The sequence below is a fragment of the Anolis sagrei genome, chromosome 3, assembly GCF_037176765.1.
Source record: "Anolis sagrei isolate rAnoSag1 chromosome 3, rAnoSag1.mat, whole genome shotgun sequence".
NCBI classification, from domain to species: domain Eukaryota; kingdom Metazoa; phylum Chordata; class Lepidosauria; order Squamata; family Dactyloidae; genus Anolis; species Anolis sagrei.
Window position 1 is genome coordinate 208,248,246 of NC_090023.1, and position 20,139 is coordinate 208,268,384.

The 20,139-nt window shown below is 36.8% G+C and overlaps 1 protein-coding gene across 4 annotated transcripts in view; it reads right to left on the reverse strand.

Annotated features, from left to right (window-relative positions):
• The window catches only part of VTI1A (vesicle transport through interaction with t-SNAREs 1A), a 286,494-nt gene that overhangs the window by 206,403 nt on the left and 59,952 nt on the right, over window positions 1-20,139 (reverse strand). For 2 of the 4 annotated variants that reach the window (XM_060768412.2, XM_060768414.2), the window contains exons 4-5: window positions 9,710-9,787; window positions 3,966-3,986 (exon numbers count right to left, since the gene is read on the reverse strand). In XM_060768412.2, the coding sequence (XP_060624395.1) occupies window positions 3,966-3,986; window positions 9,710-9,787 (99 nt within the window). The remainder of the gene's footprint in view (window positions 1-3,965; window positions 3,987-9,709; window positions 9,788-20,139) is intronic. The other 2 variants (XM_060768413.2, XM_060768415.2) reach the window with 1 other exon arrangement.

Here is a 20,139-nt window from a genome sequence, read left to right on the forward strand (position 1 = left end):
ACCAGTGCCTCCAAGCTCTAGCAGCCAGGGATGCTGACAGAATATCTCGCTTCTATCTTCAAAGAAAGGAAGTGATTAGTATGTTATCATTACCATTCAAAACGTGATTTCCCTATTCCCTCCCGGCACAGGTGACACATCTCTGAGATACGGCCAGACGATGGAGGCAGCTAAAGCCACATCAAAGCTTTCCTTGAATTTTTTTTTACAGAAATCATTAAAACAATGCATTTAGATCAGCACAGATAGAACCCAATGTGAAGGTCAGGAAAGCTGCAATAACAGTCTATAATAATTAATAGAGTTGTCTAATACACAGCGGATAGGTTAAGAGTAAATTGCAAAAAAAAAAAATCCTTTTACATTTGGAAATGGGGGGAGGACGGGACAATCCAGGCACAAAGACAGAGGAGATAGAAGAAAGAAGCACAAACATGTAATAATATTTTATAATATAGGACACGGTATATTATACACAATTATGTTGTTTTGAATCCAAGCTATTCTAATGCCAGCTATTTTAATATCAAGTCATTTAATATTAACAGGATTACTAAATAACTTCTAAAAAAGAACACCTTGAAACAATGCAATTCCTGTATTATAGGATCTCATGCCTTAACAAATATACAGAGTCATTTTCAAACCAGGATACAAAATACATTAAAATATATTTTTATATATATCTAAATACATATGAATAAAGAAACTAGTTTAAGATGATCATTTCAATTGATACAAAAGGAGGAATCACACAAGGAAGTAAAAAGTTGGAAGCCTTTTTTTGAGTAAAGACAAAGGCTTCAGGGTCAAGAGAAGGGGAAACGATGCTATGAGTGAAAAAAATATGAACTTTGCACAATTCATGCACTTAGTGCAAATAATTGTTCCACTGACCATTGCTATTTCTATGGGATAAAGATTCCTTTACAATGTTGGGAGTTTGTTCTTTTAACATTTTATTTTGGTTTATAAAAACACAGTCAGTAAACAAGAAATGGTGATATAAGGGACAGACATTCCGAGTGAAATTGATAAAACTGACTTTAGAAACCATCACATCACACCTAAAGTTCAGCTTAGCTTTCCTGTTAGCTCCTCTTCCCCAGAGCACAGCTCGGAAAGATCTAATTATATTATGCTGCCTCATAGTTATTTCAGAGCCTTCTCCCCCCCCCCCCAACCCTTTTCCCCGGGCCACCCCCCAGTAAGCGATTCAAGTTATTTACTTTTTGGTTTTGGAGAAATACTGTTCTTTCGGTCATGAAAAGCTATGACCTAATATCAGCGTCGGATGCTTTCAACTCCTTCCCCACCCCTCGTCAAATCCATTCTCCCACACTGTCCCCCTGTCTTTTGTATACGGAGTAGTGTGGGGTGGATCAGGCTGTCTTTTAGCTTCACAAAGGGCTTCTATGTGGAGTTACTTGAGGAAGTTTTTGCAAAGTGGCAGGCGATAGCTAGAGATTTAGTCGTTCCATGTGGGCTGGATTCAAACTGCGATTGCAGAAACTCAAAAGAAAACAGAGCAGCACAGCCTCCACAGATTTCCTGTGTCAGGCATCTGTGCTGGAATAAAGCCTTGTAATGAGAGGAATTGTACATTTTATTAACAAACAGTATGGGAAAAATCACAATTGCTTTTAAGATCATACCTCCTTAGGAGAACTGTAATTGGGAAAGCCTTGATGTCTTACTATTTGACTAGTTTAGATCCTTGTGTGAATCACTGCACTAGCCGTCATTTGGGCTTTAATGTGCATTTTACACTCTATATAAACACCACTCCCTTTACAGCTTATCCTACAGCTAATATGGTAACTAAAAATTGCAGTAGTGAAGATTGCACCACACTTCACATTCTGCTCTTTGATCTTGACTTCCAGTCCTTTATTAGCCACACATTTCACATGTTCCCCAAACAATATCTAGGGGAAAAAAGATAAATGATAGGACATGTAAAGTAAGCAAATAGCAAGGAAAAACAATCCTCCCATGCATATACTTAGCAGAATTTTTAATTTGGGGGGGGGGGGAGGAAAGTCCAAAGTTTAAGTAGTACCATTACCAAATTTCTATTTTGTATTACTGATATTTAATTTGCCATTTTAGTTAATAAGCTTTCACTATTGATTTTAAATTATAATGGAAACATTGCATTCCAAAATAATATAATGGAAACATGTTAATAGTAATGTTTTGAAAGCCCATTGAATTTGTTCCCAGGAATGCTTCTGCTGTATTCTTCCACAAATATTGAACAGAGAAAGTATGTATATGGAGAACCATGAAAATATTTAGCTTTTAGCCAGAATTCAGGAAAGGAATTTATGAAATGAATAAGTAAAAATATCACCACACTCACATCCTTTCAAAAACAATAGGTTCTCTAACAGTGCAAGCCTATGTATGCCTACATAAATATAATCCCAACTAGGTGCCACTAGTTTTCCTCCTAAGTAAGTATAAATAGGTTTGCAGGAAATTATTATTTTGGTAGATGGACAAAATGATCATACTAATCGCTTCGATCCAATCCACAGCTGAAAAAAGTCAAAGTATATTATGGGTATACTTTTGCCTAATATTAGTAACCTGACCTTCCTTCCCTTCCTATTCTATTGTGCATCAGCCTTTCTGCTCCCTCATTCCCATGGAAAATGAACTGTAAGCTCCTCAAAGCAGATGCATGCCTCTTGCTTATGTTATTCTGTAAAGCATTGTTTGCACCGATGCCCCTGAAATGAAAATAAGAAGCTAGGAGAAGGTTCAAGAATGTTACTTGCTCAGTTGCATTTTTTTATATTGGTTGATGTTATGAAGGTGCTTCCCTCATCACATCAAACCAATGCCCTACAAGCTGCATAGGCATGGGGAATTAACAGTGCATGATTGATCAGCAGCCTTAACATTACAAGGAAATCAATACAACAAGAACTCCCTGGTATTTCATTTGGTTATATCCAAGTTCTTCCAAAGCATGTCCATCATCACTCAAAAATATGCTTTGTCTCACCCCTCTTATGAATTAAACACATCCAACGTCACCTACCAAACACAAGAGTACCCATGCACACTGTCTTGCTTTTGCTCCCTTTTTGCTAGGAAGTCTTAGGTGTCATTGCACAACCTTAAACAACCACTTCCCTGGCAACTTTTACTTTAACAGACCTATAAGCGTAAGAATTCAATTTTTAAACCCTAACATATTAGCTATACTGTGGAATAAGACTGAAAAGGAACCTTCAATAACATAATAGAGAGTGCTAGGAAGTAACCACCGGGTGCTTTCATATGAGCTTCAGAAGTCTTGTTTCCACTCCAGGTCATTTCCTAATGTGAAAGGAGGAAGGAGTCTCATCTGCATTCTCTACAGCATATGCAGAAATAAATAATAAATACTGTAGGCACAACTGAGCTCACATCTACATGCATTCCCTTTCCAACGTGCGTGCAATATTTTCATACTGTTTTGTATGCCAGGAGGTCTAACACAATAGTGTTTTGCTAGTATCCTTACTTCAAGCACAGAGCGTTTTTTTTCACGATCACAGTACCTTCTCTAATATTGTTGGGCTATAAAGGTATTTACTCCATCAAAGATTGTGTGATGCAGATATCATTACAGGATCTGATTAGATCATGGTATTTTAATAGAGATCAAATAGTAGTTTTCCTTCTTTTTTTACAGTGCCTTTAAATTATCCCTTTTCTCTGTGCTATCAAAGAATGTTAATTTTAAAGGTTTGATCTAGGGATTCCCATGTAAGTGTATAGTTATTAAGGAAAAAAGAAAGAAAAAAGAAACAAGTGCTGGAACATTTTAAAGCAATGTAATCAATATTTTTTTTCCTTTTTTTCTTTGTGCAGGTTTCTCTGCGACAATGACCAAAAAGATCTACTTCAGATTTGGAAAACCAGCTTTAAAGGAAAAGCCAGACAACAGAAAGCAAGGAAGTACTCACCTCTTCACGTAATTTTATCAACTGCAACATGAACGCACAAAAAAAGATAAAAAGGAAAGAAATGGCAGGAAAGAAAGATCAGTTGTGTGACAGGATACAGAATTAACATTGACAATTTATCTGTTTACATGTTTAGCATTTAAAAATCACAGACAAACACATTAAAAGAACCTAAACATAGACTACATGCAGAGTTTTTTGAACGAATAAAGATCACTTTCTCACACTGTCACATTAAACAAAGAGAATAGTGTGAAATTCTCTTTTAAACCACATCTAAGACACCATCATGAAATAAAGGGGAATGACTTCATAGAAGTCTATAATATAAAGGGAGAAAACAAGTTTACTATTCCTCTCTTCTAAGATTGTACAGCTGAAGTGATTTTGTATATACAAGTTTTCAGAATGTTTTTGTATTTTTTAGTACTGACACCTGCCTTTTTATGTACCCCAACACATATATCTTATTAAGTAGATCAGTATACATAAAAGGGATGGCCACAAAGACACCAATTTATAGAATTATTTTAATTTCACTATTATTTATTTGTGTTACAAATTAATAAAATACATTTATTTGTAGAAAATGAGTCACACACCAATTAAACATAAATGGCCAATAAACACATCAATTATGAAACTGGAATGCCACAGGCTTTGTTTTTGTATAGAATGTATTTCAAAAAGGTCATTATTTCCCACTCAGCTTCTTTCACTTCTACACTTCCATTAATCTTAAAGTAGCTGGACTCCTTTCAATAGATCAAGTCAATTATACTGCAAAATACTCTTTATTCAGAATATTAGTCTGTTGTTGAGCACTGACTGTGTTAGTCCATTGCAACAAACACAGTCAGAGGAATGCAGGAAGGGAAAGCTTTTCTCTACTAAGGAGTGTGGAAAGATTTTCTCACTGATACTATCATATTTTCTCTATTATGGTGAAAATTTCTTAATATTCAACTGACATAGCCATTTGTAAACTAATTTTAAACTCAGGTGGCAAGCAGAGGGTTGCTTCTTTTGATGGATATGAAATCTCCAAATACAGAAGAACACAGGAGGTCCCTTATGTTCACTTTGTCAGTCTAAAATTAAGACATGTACTATTGCCAAATCTGTCAGGAGATGGTGCTTCTAATCATTTGCAAGAAAGCTGATGTAGTTAAGAGTTCTTTAGAAAAGGAGCTTTATGAGAATTTTATATCAAGAAAGAGCATGCACGTTTTCCAGTGCAACCCCACCTGTTCTTAAATTGAAGCACTTTGCAATCACTCTTTCGTTCACTCTCTTCTTTTCTCCTCATTTTCTTCCCTTCTTTAAAAAAGATGATCTGGCAGTTGATCACATCACTATTCCCTTCCAATCCCCCCAACCTCAGGTCACTAAGTCTCAGCTGGCTATGACACTTTAAGGGCCAAAGTTTAAAACTACTCTTCTGCAATAGAGACCATTTGGGGCATGACACCCTACTATAGTCAATGAGAGTTTTAAAATGCACCACATTTGTTTTTTCAATAGGTCCCAAACAAAAAATGTTCTATCTTGTTTGTGCTGCATGGCTGAATTTAAGCTCTGCATAGGATTTGCAACTGAGCTAAGTAACGGGAGATTTTCTTTTCTAAATGATGACTGAAAGATATTCATTCAAATCAACAAAAGACTTTCTCCCTTCAACGACAATGACACTCAATGAATTTCTATTGCTTGTAGTTTTAAAAAATGTAATATATAAGGCACACCAAATTCAGTCAAACAGCCTGAAAATATGTGCAGCCACCATTTTACGTTATGATAATCAGCATATTTTGAAACAAAGATTCTTCCCCCCCCCCCCCCATTTGATACAAGCGGTAATCTGTTCCTTTGTAGACTAAAAAAAAAGCTGGTTTACGCTGGTTTGAACCAGTGGAATCTCTTGTGGCTAAGCCTTCTGCTGTGAGCAGAATCAAAACTGCATCGCAGAGTGTGTGCGTGTCTGTGAGGCACATCACGTGACGTGGGGAACGACCGAATTTTTTCCCCCAAGAAGCTGATAACGCTACTGCCGTCTCTGCCCGCATACAGATAACGAATAAATGCTGAACTCTATTAAACGCCCTTTACACATTATCGTGGGTCGAACACACAATTTTCTGAACTTGTGATGACTGTCTATTTATTTTGCTATAAACTCTCGGCATGTAACGAACAGATTTGTGACTGGTAATGATCTGCTCTGCCAGGGCTATATGAAGTGATACCGACCTTCTTTAGATCTTGGGGAATTAAATTGACCAACTTCACCCCCTGGTCTGTTTCTGGAGTTTTGACACACTTTATGCACAGCAAGTCCAAATCTTACATTATCAGAGCTTCGTTGTAAAAAAAATTAGGTAACCATATCACCACAAAATGTTTGTTTTCTATGGGTAGCATATATACTATCTCGATGAATTAATTGCTCGTTTTAGTTGCTCATGGTGATAACAACTATCCTAATTACTAAAAGAAAAGTTTGGGATAAAGATAACAAATTTTATTTCAGAATCTGGGACCCGTAAACAGCATAGGTTTACACTCAATTTGGGTTCAAACAATGTATTGATCTAGTATGTATGTTCTTTTCTAAACAATATACCTATCACGTTGTTAAACAAACACAAAATATTAAGATGTAGTTCCAAACTAGAATTGAATTGTTGCATCAAAGAGCTTGGACATCTCAAGGGATTTGATAAATGTGGTCACACAAAATGAAAGACGACTGCTTAAAATAAAGTGATATTTAAGATTTCTACAAATACAAATAAATAATATAAGTGTGTGTTCTGGGCAGTACAGTGGCAACACTGAACTATTCTGTATAAATAAAGTCTATTTCTGGGGACAAAGACAACCCAAGAAGGCACCATCCAGTTTTGTCTCCTGCTTTTGTACTTCAAAACATGCTGCATCTGATTATGTTTAACTGGAAGGAAATTAACAAACACAATTAATGAAGAAAAATAATGAACACAAAATGCAAGAAACGACTTAATGAAAAACACATAATATATTCCAACAAAACCATACATATTGAACCCAATTGTATTGAAAAAAAACATAGCAACTTATTCTGACAAGAAAGCACAGCTTTTACACATATTAATGTGCATATCTTATGTTTGTTGCTGCCTTGACGAACACATCAAATCACAAAAACCACCCTGTACAATGTTGTCAACAGGACCAACACCTTTTTTCTCAAGAAACAAATTACTGTAATATCGAATTTGAAATATTTCACAATCTTTACTCTTTCCAGGCAGGGTATTCAAAATTACCTAAAGGCTTATGCTTTGTAACTACTAGATTTAATAAAGTCATGCCATTATACTTTTAAAACACAACTTTGCATAAACAAACCTAATGGTTGCACATATATGCTAGCTAGCAAGAAAGCATTACAGATATCTGTGTTTCCTTCTACAGCTGCCTAATTTTGGAAGTGTTTAACTTTCTTGACTGGTCTCAGTTCAGAAGTTTATCAGGTGCTGTTAAGAGGTCAATATTCCTAGTTTGAGAAAATCATCCAACAGCAATTTTTATGCAGCATCTGCCTTTGATTGATTCATTTATTGATTTGTGTTATGTTTGGGGATTAAAATGGGAGACAACACACTTTTCTTGCTGCCACTCTACCTTGTTAAATGGTTAGAAAGCAGCAAATAAACCAGTCAGTTCAGCATTTTTAAAGTGCACTTAAGATGTTCTAAACTTGTCCTGAAGAAATGAATGCAGCCACTGTCCATAGAAAATTCACAGATTCGCATCTAGAATCCTACAGTTCTAGGCCCAGGCAGTGCTGACCAATGATAGAGTAATAAAATGGTGTGTTTTTTTTTCTAAAGGAAATGCTTAGTTTTATTCTAGAACACTGGCAGGGCTCACTTTGAAAGAAACAATAATGCAGGTTATACACTGTTAAGTGGTTGAGAAAAATGGGGACACATTTACTCATCACAGAACAACCTTTCTTTCTATGTTAATTTCAAGTTACCACAAATCAATCCTTTTCCGAATCCATGAGTGCATAAACTGTAAACATGTTGGATACATAGGTAAATGTTTCATGTAGAAATTTTCAAAAAAATTAAGACACTTAAATCTAAAAGAAGAAACTTAACAGTAGTGATCTAAATATGGCATTCTAATTAAAATGAAGATTTTAAAACCTCAGTTCCCCTTCAGAGTATGAGCCATGGTGGTTCCATGTATAATCCGAAAATAGGCTGAAGAATTTGAACTCAGGACTCAAAGGGTTCTTTTTAAAATAGGGAGTTAAGTAAAAAGAACGGACCCAATCACACTAGAGAAAAAACCCCACTTAAAATCAGGTTTCTGCCCCCTGCAGAATTCTGGGGTTTGTAGTTTAGGGAGGAGCCTTTAACAGCCTCACTAAACTACAGACCCCAGAATTCTGCAGGAGGCAGAAACTGGATTTTAAGTGAATTTTTTCTGTAGTGTGTAGTAATGAAGTAGTAAGTGTCATTTTTTCCCTGAAATAAATATCTACTTTCAGATGAAATCCTTTCAAATGTATGCAAAACACAAACAAACTAGTATTTCCTATTCCCCTAAATGTGTATGTTAAGGTGTCATGGGCTATACCTGAATTACATAACACAGTCAAAGTGATGTACTTTGAAGTGCATTGATTTCTGCAGAAGATGGATATAAAACATTTCTCACAACACAACACAACATGAATCTTTGGCTGCAATATTATGTAATGTATAATTTAATTTCATAAAAAATGCAAAACATAATGTGTATAGAATTTCACTTCATCGATAACACAGCTTGGAAAAGGAATGTTATATGTATAGACAATATATCAAATCATTTCCCTAAAATAAGGCAGAAACAAGCTTCTATTTAATATTAAAGAAATAAGACTTCGTTGTATGTCTATTTGACTTCACATCCCATTACATCAAAACTTAGTTGGAAGCTTTTGAAGTTTTATTCTGGAATAAAGGCAGACACAAAAATACACCTCAGAAACAGACCTTTAGCTGAAACTCTGTATTTTAAGGTTTTAAACCATGAGAATAATTTGTTATAATAAATGCAAAAGTCTTACAAAAACATTGGCTACAACGTAACAAACACTGCAAACCCAAGAAGATTTCAGAAGAGGCATATAGCATTGCCACATGCCTTAAAACACTAATATCTTATACTGCATCAGTATATTTTTAAGCATAACTTTCAGTTTTATGCAAAACACAAAAAAAAATCTGGTTCAGAGAGAGGCAACCCACATAGAAACAGAGAAAAACTGTCAGATTCTGGAAGCTCATTTTCATTTGTTTTGCCTGCCAGTGTTGATTTAATTATACTCCGTTCCTATCAAAGCTGCATTATGTAATTTTTTATTCCTTTTACATGTGTTTGAGGTGAAGACCTTGGCTTTGTCAGCAAACACTGTGTTTCAAGCTATTCCTTAAGTATCCAATAATAAAGAAAAGAAGAAGAAAAGATTTTTTTTTAAAAAAAGGAAGATAGCAGACAGTGATCACAAGGCAAAAGGGTTAAATTGTAAGATCTCCAAGAAACATTTTGAAGTTGATTAAGACCCCAGCTTTGCATTAAACAGTATCACTTCCACATGAGTTGTTACTAATGCTGTTAGGGAGCAGCTTGAGAAGCCCGGTGTGCCAATGACCTCCTTCACCCTCCAGCCACCCACTATGGCTTCTTCATTAGCATCCTACCTGGATCTCTGAGGAATTCCCATCATCCCCCAGGAGGTCATTCCGCACCTCGTCACTGTAGGCAATACGTGACCTTTTCTGTAAAACACAAAAGAGAAAGAGAGAGAAAAAACATGAGCAAGCAAAGCTCTGGAGCCATCACTATCAAGGCTGATCATCTCAAAACCTCGAGAGCCCTCTAATGGATACCTATTTGATTTTTAAAATATAAATCTGTAAAGAAAGTTCTCAAAGTCATTATAATGGGATGTTAGATACCATAAAAAACATCAATTTTAGGAGGATTTTTAGAAAAAAATAAAATCAAAATTAGTCATCAAAGCACAGTAAAAAGATTCTCTTATTAAAGTCAATGTACGCTTCCCCCAAACCCTATTTTTTAAAATTCTCTGAACTTTTCCCCTCCATTCAAGTAGTCCTATGTTATTTTATACTACTCTGATTCTGTTTAAAGGTTTGATCATTTGAAGTTTTTTGGAAATTTACCAGGTCACAGAGACAAGTGAACATACACAGAATGGGTTTTAATTTTCACATTTAGGAATTACCGTCACCTCTTTATATTTGCATACACACATACTCCAACAATGGAACTAAGTATGTGCATGCGAGCGTGTGCATCAGAAGGAGTTAGACAGGGGGAAGGAGATGTTAGGTTTCCACCATCTAACATCTGAATGAAAACTTTTGATCAAAATCTAACTGGTAATTCTCAAAACAACAATGTTATCTGAACAGAATTGGATGTAAAAAGTTCTGTTCAAACAAAACTCATCACTTAGCAGTGCACCAAAAGAAAGCACACTGGCGAACACAGACTGCCTTTCTGGTTTTTTTGGGCAGAGATAAAAGGTAAATGAATTAACTGATATTAAGCAATAGGGATCATTGCAATGTTGCTGTTAACATAGAAAGAATACAATTCCTTTTCCTAAATTGAAGGCAAAATTTTATGATAAAAATATCTCTATTGCACTGGGACACAAACAGAGATTAAATTGCCAGCCGTGATACTAAACAATTTTATTAGATTAAACTGTTGTCAACACAAACGGCCCATAGAACACATTTATAGCACTCTGGCAACATTTAATTATCATGGTTTCATTCTATGGGATCCTGAGATGGGTAGTTTTCTTGTGGTACTTAGAAGTCTTCAGGACTACATTTACAAGTATCCTGTGAATTTTGAATACCTCAAGAAAATTACAGATCAAAATGTTATAACTTGCATGATATGGATACACCCCTAGTTGGAAATCCATTTGACATATTTGGTTATTTCATACGGTATATGAGGAAAGTTAGAAGCCCTGGGTGGTGATGAGGGTTAAAGCGCTGTGCTGCTGAACTTGCTGACCAAAAGGTCAGCAGTTCAAATCCAGGGAGAGGGTAAGCTCCCACTGTTAGCCCCAGCTTCTGCAAACCAAGCAGTTTGAAAACATGCAAATGTGAGTAAATCAATAGGTACTGCTTCGGCAGGAAGGTAAGGCACTCCATTCAGTGATGCCAGCCACATGACCTAGGAGGCATCAACGGACAATGCTGGCTCTTCTGCTTAGAGATAGAGATGAGCACCACCCCCCGGAGTCGGACACAACTAGATTTAATGTCAAGGGGAAAACCTTTACCTTTACGAGAAAAGTTAAGAATACTAATTGAGATTCCCATGCAAGATGTCTGCTCACTGCTTCTTGAATTGTGGGTCCAAACCCCAAATGAGGTTCACTTAACTCTATGTTGGGGTCACAAAACAACTGACAACAGTAAAACCTTTCTGAATGCACAGTAATGTTATGTAGTAATTACTGTATTTACTAATTTAGCACCAAAACATTGCAATGTATTGAAACAGCTGAGAATCCAGGCAGGAGGCAGACTTTGTTGGATAATACAGAACGCTGGATGAGCGAAGGTTGGATAAGTGAGACTCTACTGTAGGCATCCTCAAACTGCGGCCCTCCAGCTGTTTGGTCCTCCAACTCCCAGAAGCTCTAATAAGCTTGTTCCATTGTCAGGAATTCTGAAAGTTGAAGGCCCAAACAGCCAGAGGGCCGGAGTTTGAGGATGCCTACTCTACTGTAAATAAAATAATATTAAATGAAAATTTAGCAATCAACTGTATTGAATAGACCAGGGGTCCTCAAACTAAGGTCCGAGGGCCGGATGCGGCCCTCCAAGGTCATTTATCCGGCCCTCACTCAGGGTCAGCCTAAGCCTGAAATGACTTGAAAGTACACAACAACAACAACAACAACAACAACAACCCTATCTCATCAGCCAATAGAAGGCCCACACTTCCCATTGAAATACTATTGTTTATATTTGTTAAAATTGGTCTTCATTTTAATTATTGTATTGTTTTTAAGTGTTATCTGCACTACAAATAAGATATGTGCAGTGTACATAGAAATTCATTCTTCTTCTTTTTCAAATTATAATCCGGCCCTCCAACAATTTGAGGGACTGTGACCTGGCCCTCTGTTTAAAAAGTTTGAGGACCCCTGGAATAGACCATTACTGCAGAAAACTTCAGCTGTAAATGAACTCCCACAGTGAACATTTGAAAAGCCCCACTGTCTCCAGTACTTCACTACTCAAAATGAAATATAGTGTGACTCTGGTATTCATGGATGGTGCATTCTAAGACCACCAACCCCCTGGATATTTGAAATTTGTAATAGTGACTATACTTTGGCTACAAGCATACCATACAATTGCACTGGAGGACCTAGAGAAGCCCACAAACATTTCTGTAGCAATATTTTTGGATGGCTAAATGTATGGCTAAATGAAACCATACACTCTGCATAGGGACACTGTATGAGATGCATGCACATGGATATATACAGTGTGAAAATGGGCTGTGAACTTGAAATAGTAGATATTGCCCTGAACATGCAGATGAGCTTTCATTTTCACTTCTCAAATCTTAATTGCAAATATTGTGTTACATTCTATTTTGCCTTTTTATCTGCCTATTTTAAAAACGAGTGAACACATTTGAACTCCAAACCATTGGATATGAGTGGTAATTTTAGGCCTGATATCTCAGTACTGAGATGATAGATTTTTGAGTGTAATACAGTGATTAACTCACAAAACAGATTGTCAAACAGACCACGAGTTAAACGCAAATATTGCTCTCCCCTCAGCAAATAAGCTGCAAGCTTTTTAGTCTCCTTTTTTCAAATCTCAATACTCAATTATACCTCAAATTACCTTTATTATTATGTAACTATTGGTACTCGAGAGAGATTAGATATTAAAGCCAATGTCATACAAACTATAGAAACTTGTGTAATGGACAAAATGTATCCAAAAAGCCTTTTTTACTATTTGGATATCTCAGACACAGCAGTTTCACATTAACCAAGTAAAAGTAGTCTCTACAGCATTAAAGGAAATGGGAACCTTTAAAGAGGCTCTGGTATCAGAGCTGACTGTTTAAATTATTCATTTCATCACTATGGGAGACTAAAGCATTTTGCAGTATGCAAGAATATCATATGGAGATGGGTTTTGTTTTTCGCTTTTTTCACCCAAAAGCCAACAAATTGGCATAGATTGCTCAATTATGATATTATCCTATTTTGTGTTTGATATACATCAGACAAGGAAAGAAGTTACAAATGCATGTCAATACATGATTCAGCCTTTTTTTTTTAAAGATTTTCTTACTCCATCTGAGATCTAACAGTTTAACTAGGCATTGTCACATAGCTCATCATAGTTGTACTTTTAAATATAAGCAACAGAAGTGACCTGAAGCTAACTTGCACTGTCCTTGAGTATTCTTTCTGCTATTTACAGTGTAAGTTGTGTGTAATGTTTCAGGCCAGCACTAGGACTATTATGCCATTCAAATGCAATCCCGCCTGATGCATCCCTACAGTACAAGCATGCATATACACCACTGGAGAAGGTCTTCACATCTAATATCTTCATGACTTCATTTGACCTCTTGAAGCTGGTCTGGTCTGTGAAGGTAGAAAGTGGGGAGAACCCTTACCTTTAGCAGCCAGAATGTGGGCCTAGTGAAACCTGTCAGCCTGAACAGTTAGAATGTGAGCCTAGTAAAGCCCTGGCGGCCATCTTAGGATAGGGAAACAGGGAGATGCCATCTTAGGTCAGGTTTTCTTAAAGGGGGCGTGTCCTAGTCCAGTAAGCAAAGAGTAGATGGCCAGGATTGGTTAGGAATAGGGGGAGGAGCCTAATATTCAAATAGAGGGGGAAAGTGTACCTTTTGAATTTGAGGTTTGAGTTTTGGCAGTTGGGATTTGTCAGTTGGGATTTGTCAGTTGGGAGTTAGGTAGTCAGTTGGTGTTCACAGTTGGATAGTGCTAGATACGAGAATTGGGTTAATCTTTTGTAGTATTCAAGGGCTAGAAGAGTTAGCCAGGAATACTGACAGTGGGAACAGGACTTTGCTTATGGTGTGTTTCTTTTATTCCTGATGAAGGCTAGGCCAAGGTTGTTTGGCTAGATTCCAGAAAGTGGGAATCTGGTTTGGAATTATCATCAGAGATTAGTTTCCTGAGATAATCTCCTGTTTTGTTAACTCTAGATTTGAACCCAGTATTTATTTATTCTTTATTTATTTCAAGTACTTCTACCCCGCCCTTCTCAACCCCTGAGGGGACTCAGGGCGGCTTACAAAAAAGGCACAATTCGATGCCTACACAAAATACACATACATACAAAGCAGCAGTTAAAACAATTATCACAGTTAACATAGTTGGTATATAACACAATCAATAAAAACTAATCTCATGCTCAGCGTTCATCTTTCAGAGTTCCATAATTCCATTCCACTTAGTCAATTCCTGTCCATTGTCAAAGTCCTTTCTTTATCTGCCAGATTGTCCGAATGCCTGGTCCCAAATCCATGTTTTCAATTTTTTCCAAAAGGCAAGGAGGGATGTCGCTGATCTAATTTCCCCGAGGAGTGAATTCCACAGGTGAGGGGCCACCATCGATAAGGCCCTGCTCCTCGTCCCCACCAATCTCACTTGTGATAGAGGCGAAGTCGAGAGCAGGGCCTCCCCAGAAGATCTTAGACTCCGAGGTGGGATGTAGAGGGAGATCCGTTCCGACAGTACCCATCTAAGAATTGTACATCAAACGTAACCAAAAGCTTTTGTGCCATTCACTTACAGAAACCATTACGCATTTGTACCAGAAGAGTTTAAGTCTTTTAAATAAACATTTTATTATAGTTAACACATTACAACCGCCTGTGTGTGAACATCATTGGTATTTAAACCCTCTGAGGACAACAAACACCATAGTAACACAAAAGGGTGTTACTAAGTATCCTCTCCACACATATAACTCAGCCTGAATACTAAGCAATAAGGTGGCAACGTACCCCGATTGAAGAAACATTTCAGGCTTAATTCAAATATATATTCAGTTACCTCCTTCCTGTGATATTCATTATAATTTTGGTGAAGCAGCGTTGGGATTATTCTTATATCTTCCCTGTCTGATAAATTCAAAATATTTTAATACCTTTTCTACTACTCAGCCTTTCTCTCCTGATAAACCTTATAAAAGGTTTCATCACTAAATCAAATCAAAATTTGCATTGGCTCTGTTTACTGAAAATCTCAAAACTTTTCCAAGGAAGAACAACATCAAGATACTGAGGATCCGTTGATGGTGTCTCACCATTTATTTATCTCAGCTTAATCTAAGTTTTCATGTAAAGGCTAATTGTTCTTAGTAGTTGACAAGAAGATGAGAAGACATCAAGAGCTATTAAAGGGGAGAGTATATAAGTGTATTTATTTATGTGCTATATTTATGTCCCGCATTTCTTGACCCCGAGGGGGACTCAAGGTGGCTTACAGCATAGGCAATAATTCAATGCCTAAAAACAATATACATTCAATGTACAGTTAAACAAACATTTCAATCAAAATTTTAAATGAGATTAAGAGCATTAAACATATCAAACATTGTAATTACAATTATAAAACGCCATTATGTGCAATCATAGTCAGGCCATTCTGGTAATCATTACACATAAATCCAAATCCGTCTATTGCACTATGTTATTTGCCAAAGGCTTGATCCCAAAGCTACATTTTCCTCCTCTTTCTGAAGGCCAGGAGAGAAGGGGCTGATCTAATATCGCTGAGGAGGGAGTTCCTCAGCCAAGGGTCTACCACTGAAAAGGCCCTGTCTCTCGTTCCCACCAACTGCACCTGTGAAGGAGGTTGGACCGAAAATTAGGTAGTCAGTTGGTGTTCACAGTTGGATAGTGCTACTATCCAACTGCACCTGTGAAGGAGGTTGGACCGAGAGATGATCTTCATCTCTGAGATAGGTCATAGGGGGAGCTACGTTTGGACAGGTAAGCTGGGACGGAAGTGTTTAGTTTACTTTTTAAAACCCTTTTTAATTTACATAAATTAACAACTTACATTGTAAACAAAAAACAAAACAGTGAACATTTTACAAACACATCGCTCCACCACAAGTATCATTTTCTTCACCATATATTTATAAATCAACCACTAATCAAATGCCATATCCAAAGTTCCTGACCAACAGGTTTATATTGTTTTCCATCTTCACTCTCTAAAGCATATTTAATAAAGACCGACCAGTATGCATGCCAGAACTGTTTAGGGCTTTATAGGCTAAAACCAGCATTTTGAATTGTGCTCGGTAGCAGACTGGCATCCAGTGGAGCTGATGTAACAGGGAGGTTGTATGCTCCCTGTATGCCACACCAGTGAGCAATCTGGCTGCCACCTATTGTATATCATTTGGAACTTCCAAATAATAATAATAATAATAATAATAATAATAATAATAATAATAATATAAACTTTATTTAGACCCGTCACCATCTCCCCAATGGGGACTCGGGGCGGCTTACATGAGCCCAAGCCCAAACAACAAATTACAACAGAATAAAACTGAAAACGCAAACCGAAAATGCAGACAATAAACAACAAAATCAGAATTACATAAAACATGTGAACAGTCTTCAAAGGCAACCCCACTCTCACGATGGCTCTGCCAAAATTTAGGCAGAGATGAACTAACAAACTCCCAGTTTGTATTAAACAATTTAATTAAAACAGCACTTATTTTCTGACTGTTTTAATAGTCCAAAACATAAAGCATAAAGATAGCAGTCAGCCACAGAATATAAAACAAAACTGAGAGTAAACACAGTTGCAGGTTCAAGATAACATCGTAGTCAAAAGGTCCAGTCCAGTGGTCAAACACCGAGAGTTCAATGAGCAAAGTCCAAGGATCAAAAGTCTATTCTGTAGTCAAAAGCCAGTCTAGAGATTCAAGGTTCCAGGGTTCCAAGAGTACAGGAGACAGGTCAAGATACCAAAAGTCCACAAACTTGGGGGGAAACTAGCAGCATCTACCACCAAAATAAAACAAATACTTTTCTCCCCAAAGATCAGTCCCAAGGCTAACTCCTTATATCCAGAAACACCCACCTGCAACCTATCTCTTGCATACCTCCACCCTTAATTGCTTTCACCCATGAACTCTTACAGATTACTCAACCCTTTAGAACTAAGACTTACATTAACCCTTCCATCACCAACTGGTAGGCCTACCACCACCAACCATCATCAATTGCAGAACATGATACATGACACCCAAGTAGAGCGCACTGCAGTAATCTATTTGGGATGTAACCAGAGCATGGACCACCGTGGCCAAGTCTGACTTCCAAAATTGAAAGAGGGAGCAAAGTAGTCAATCACCTCTAAGCACTTTGTGTATCTCAGGATGATTTTCAGAATACTTCATCACATGCCTTGTACATGATTATTTTTGACACTACCTGTGCTGTAATGTGTTACAGAGATATTATTCTGAGTAATGGGGATTTGATTTTTGATTCCATAATTCTGTTTTGTCAGTGGTGACTTCCATCAAGAAGGGAGGACTCTACAAGCTTTGGGTAGTCCGATCTGAGAAATCTATGTGGCAAAAAGTAAATAAGAAATCAGTTGAGACCACGGAGAACCGTTCCCAGTAAAAAGAGAAGTTACTATATCATATGGACCGACAGACTCAATAGGATATCTCAGACACACCATCTTAAATTAACCCACTACCCTTTTCCTCTGCTGTCTGCTGAAACCTCAAAAGAAGGTGAGGTTATAGAAAAGATTAACTGCAGCCCTTCCCCTTCTGAATCATCATGGAAGGGGCTGGAGAACCTCTTCATTCATGCTGGGCTTTGGAGAAGACTGAAACAGTGAGAAAGGGTGGGTTTGCTTTTTCTTTCTCCAAGAATATACTTCTCTGTGGGTGCCAAAAGAATCTGTGGTAGATAGCTGAAGTAGTTTGATTGTTTTTTTTAAAGGCCAAAATGTGTTACCTTCCCACCATGGTTTGACAACTTACACTAGAAGAATGCAAGGAACCACCAACAAAATGAACTATGTTTAGAATAAATTTTCCCACATTAGCTGAAAATTGCCTTAAAACTTCAAAAAGCCTATTACCAAGCCTATAGTGCATGATCAGTTTGAACAGAATTTTCTGTTAGTTTGCAAACATAGATAACTGCAAAAGAAGCTTGTCTTCGATTTACATTTCATTGTGAGCATTTGAGTTCAATATAACCTTCAACAACAGCACAGCTAATATTTACTGTGACGATCCCTTTATTGTCATGATCTCCCACAATTATAAAAGTAGAAGCTTTATAGAACAACGAAACCCTTTGACTACAATTAGGACCTATTCTGCTATATTCATCAATAAATAATTTGATACTACTTTTGATCACAATTTCATTGCAAAATGAATTGATCACATAAAAGACCAGGCTTTTGAACTAAAGTACCCATTTGTTCTCTCAGAACCTATCTAAACTCTCAATCTGGCACTCTCTTTTGTCTTTAAAATAATAAATTTAGCAACCTCACCAACACTCCAAAAATGAAGCCAATTGTCATTAAGCCTAACAAGAAAAGGTAAGTGAATGTAACAATTACAAAGGTGTTATATATTTTTTAACTTTATCACCCTGCATTGAGTATAAATTGGTACTGTAGCCAAATGCAAGCATGATAGTTTGTGCTGGAAAATGTCACACATACTGCTACAGTTTGAAGGAACCCAATTCATAATGCATTTTATAAATAGTTAATGATTTCTATACATAAGCTAACCAGGCAAATCAAGAAATTGTCAACATTTTTAGTCTTAGTTGTCAGTTACTACTGTCTACTGCTACTTTATATGTATGTTTCTAGAAAAGACAGAAGCTTTACAGAGTCTGTAATCCAGTGCCTTTTCCGGTCAGCTCTGTATGAATTTAAGAATTCCTCTATACAGATCTTGCCCAGCAAAGGACTGTCACTGACAAGGTGCCACCCTCCCCCCTTCTATGCCACATGTGTGTTCAAGACACAGCGCACGCAGACACTCTGCTTAACTCTCTTAGGCAATGGCATACATATGTTCTTCTTATATTAAAAGGCAAATGGGAGGTTTTGCACAGCAGAAAAAGGCAAGGGTATGTCAAATTCAGCTAAACCAGAGTGGAGCATTTAAAATTTAAAAAACCCTTAAGTTGGTCCAGAGTAAATTGATACCCCACAATGAACAGGTACCCTAACAAAATTCTCCTGAACTGTAAATCAAATGCCTACAGATGAACAGAGCCATCTACAGGATGCAAGAAATTCTTCACTGTCTTTTCATACTGATTGCCCTTTGACCATCAATCGTATATTTCAGAAAATCACTATATTTATACTACATGTGAACCAATAGATAGATCAGTTTATTGGCTAGTCCACAGGCCATATTAACAATAGTGCACTGAAACATGGGTACGACTTTGTCTTGGCTCCCTGTTGGTCCCACCGTCAACACTGGCACATATTTTCCCAGGATGTAAAGTTCCTTCTCAAGGGAGGCTATGTTGGTCTCCTCTCTACTCTCAACCAGCAAGGTGAGGCCTTTTTCTTTACTCATCCCTTTTGAGTGTTAACATTGCAGATTGTCTTTTAACTAGGATGTATTTTATATTTTTATCATCATTATGATCCTTAATGAACATTTTTTTAAAAATATTAAACTGTTTTTAATGTATTATGACTCGTTTTAATGGTATTTGTTTGTAACATGTTAAAAACCATCTCAGGTCCTATATTGTGAAAGAGAAATTATATCAAGTTAAAAAATTACAATACATTTTAATAAAATTATTTGTTCTGATCTACACTCTGTTCAAGCATTTACCTGAACACATGGTAGACTAAATGGGTGGTCAAGGCATGCTCCATATAATAATTATTTGTACTGTCTGCACTCCAGATGCAGATGATTGTCTGTTTTTGAATTTTGAAAGTTATTTTTAAAAAGTATTTAGCCTTAGTTATAATTAGTAGGCCCAGAAAAATACCAACATAATTACCAATATA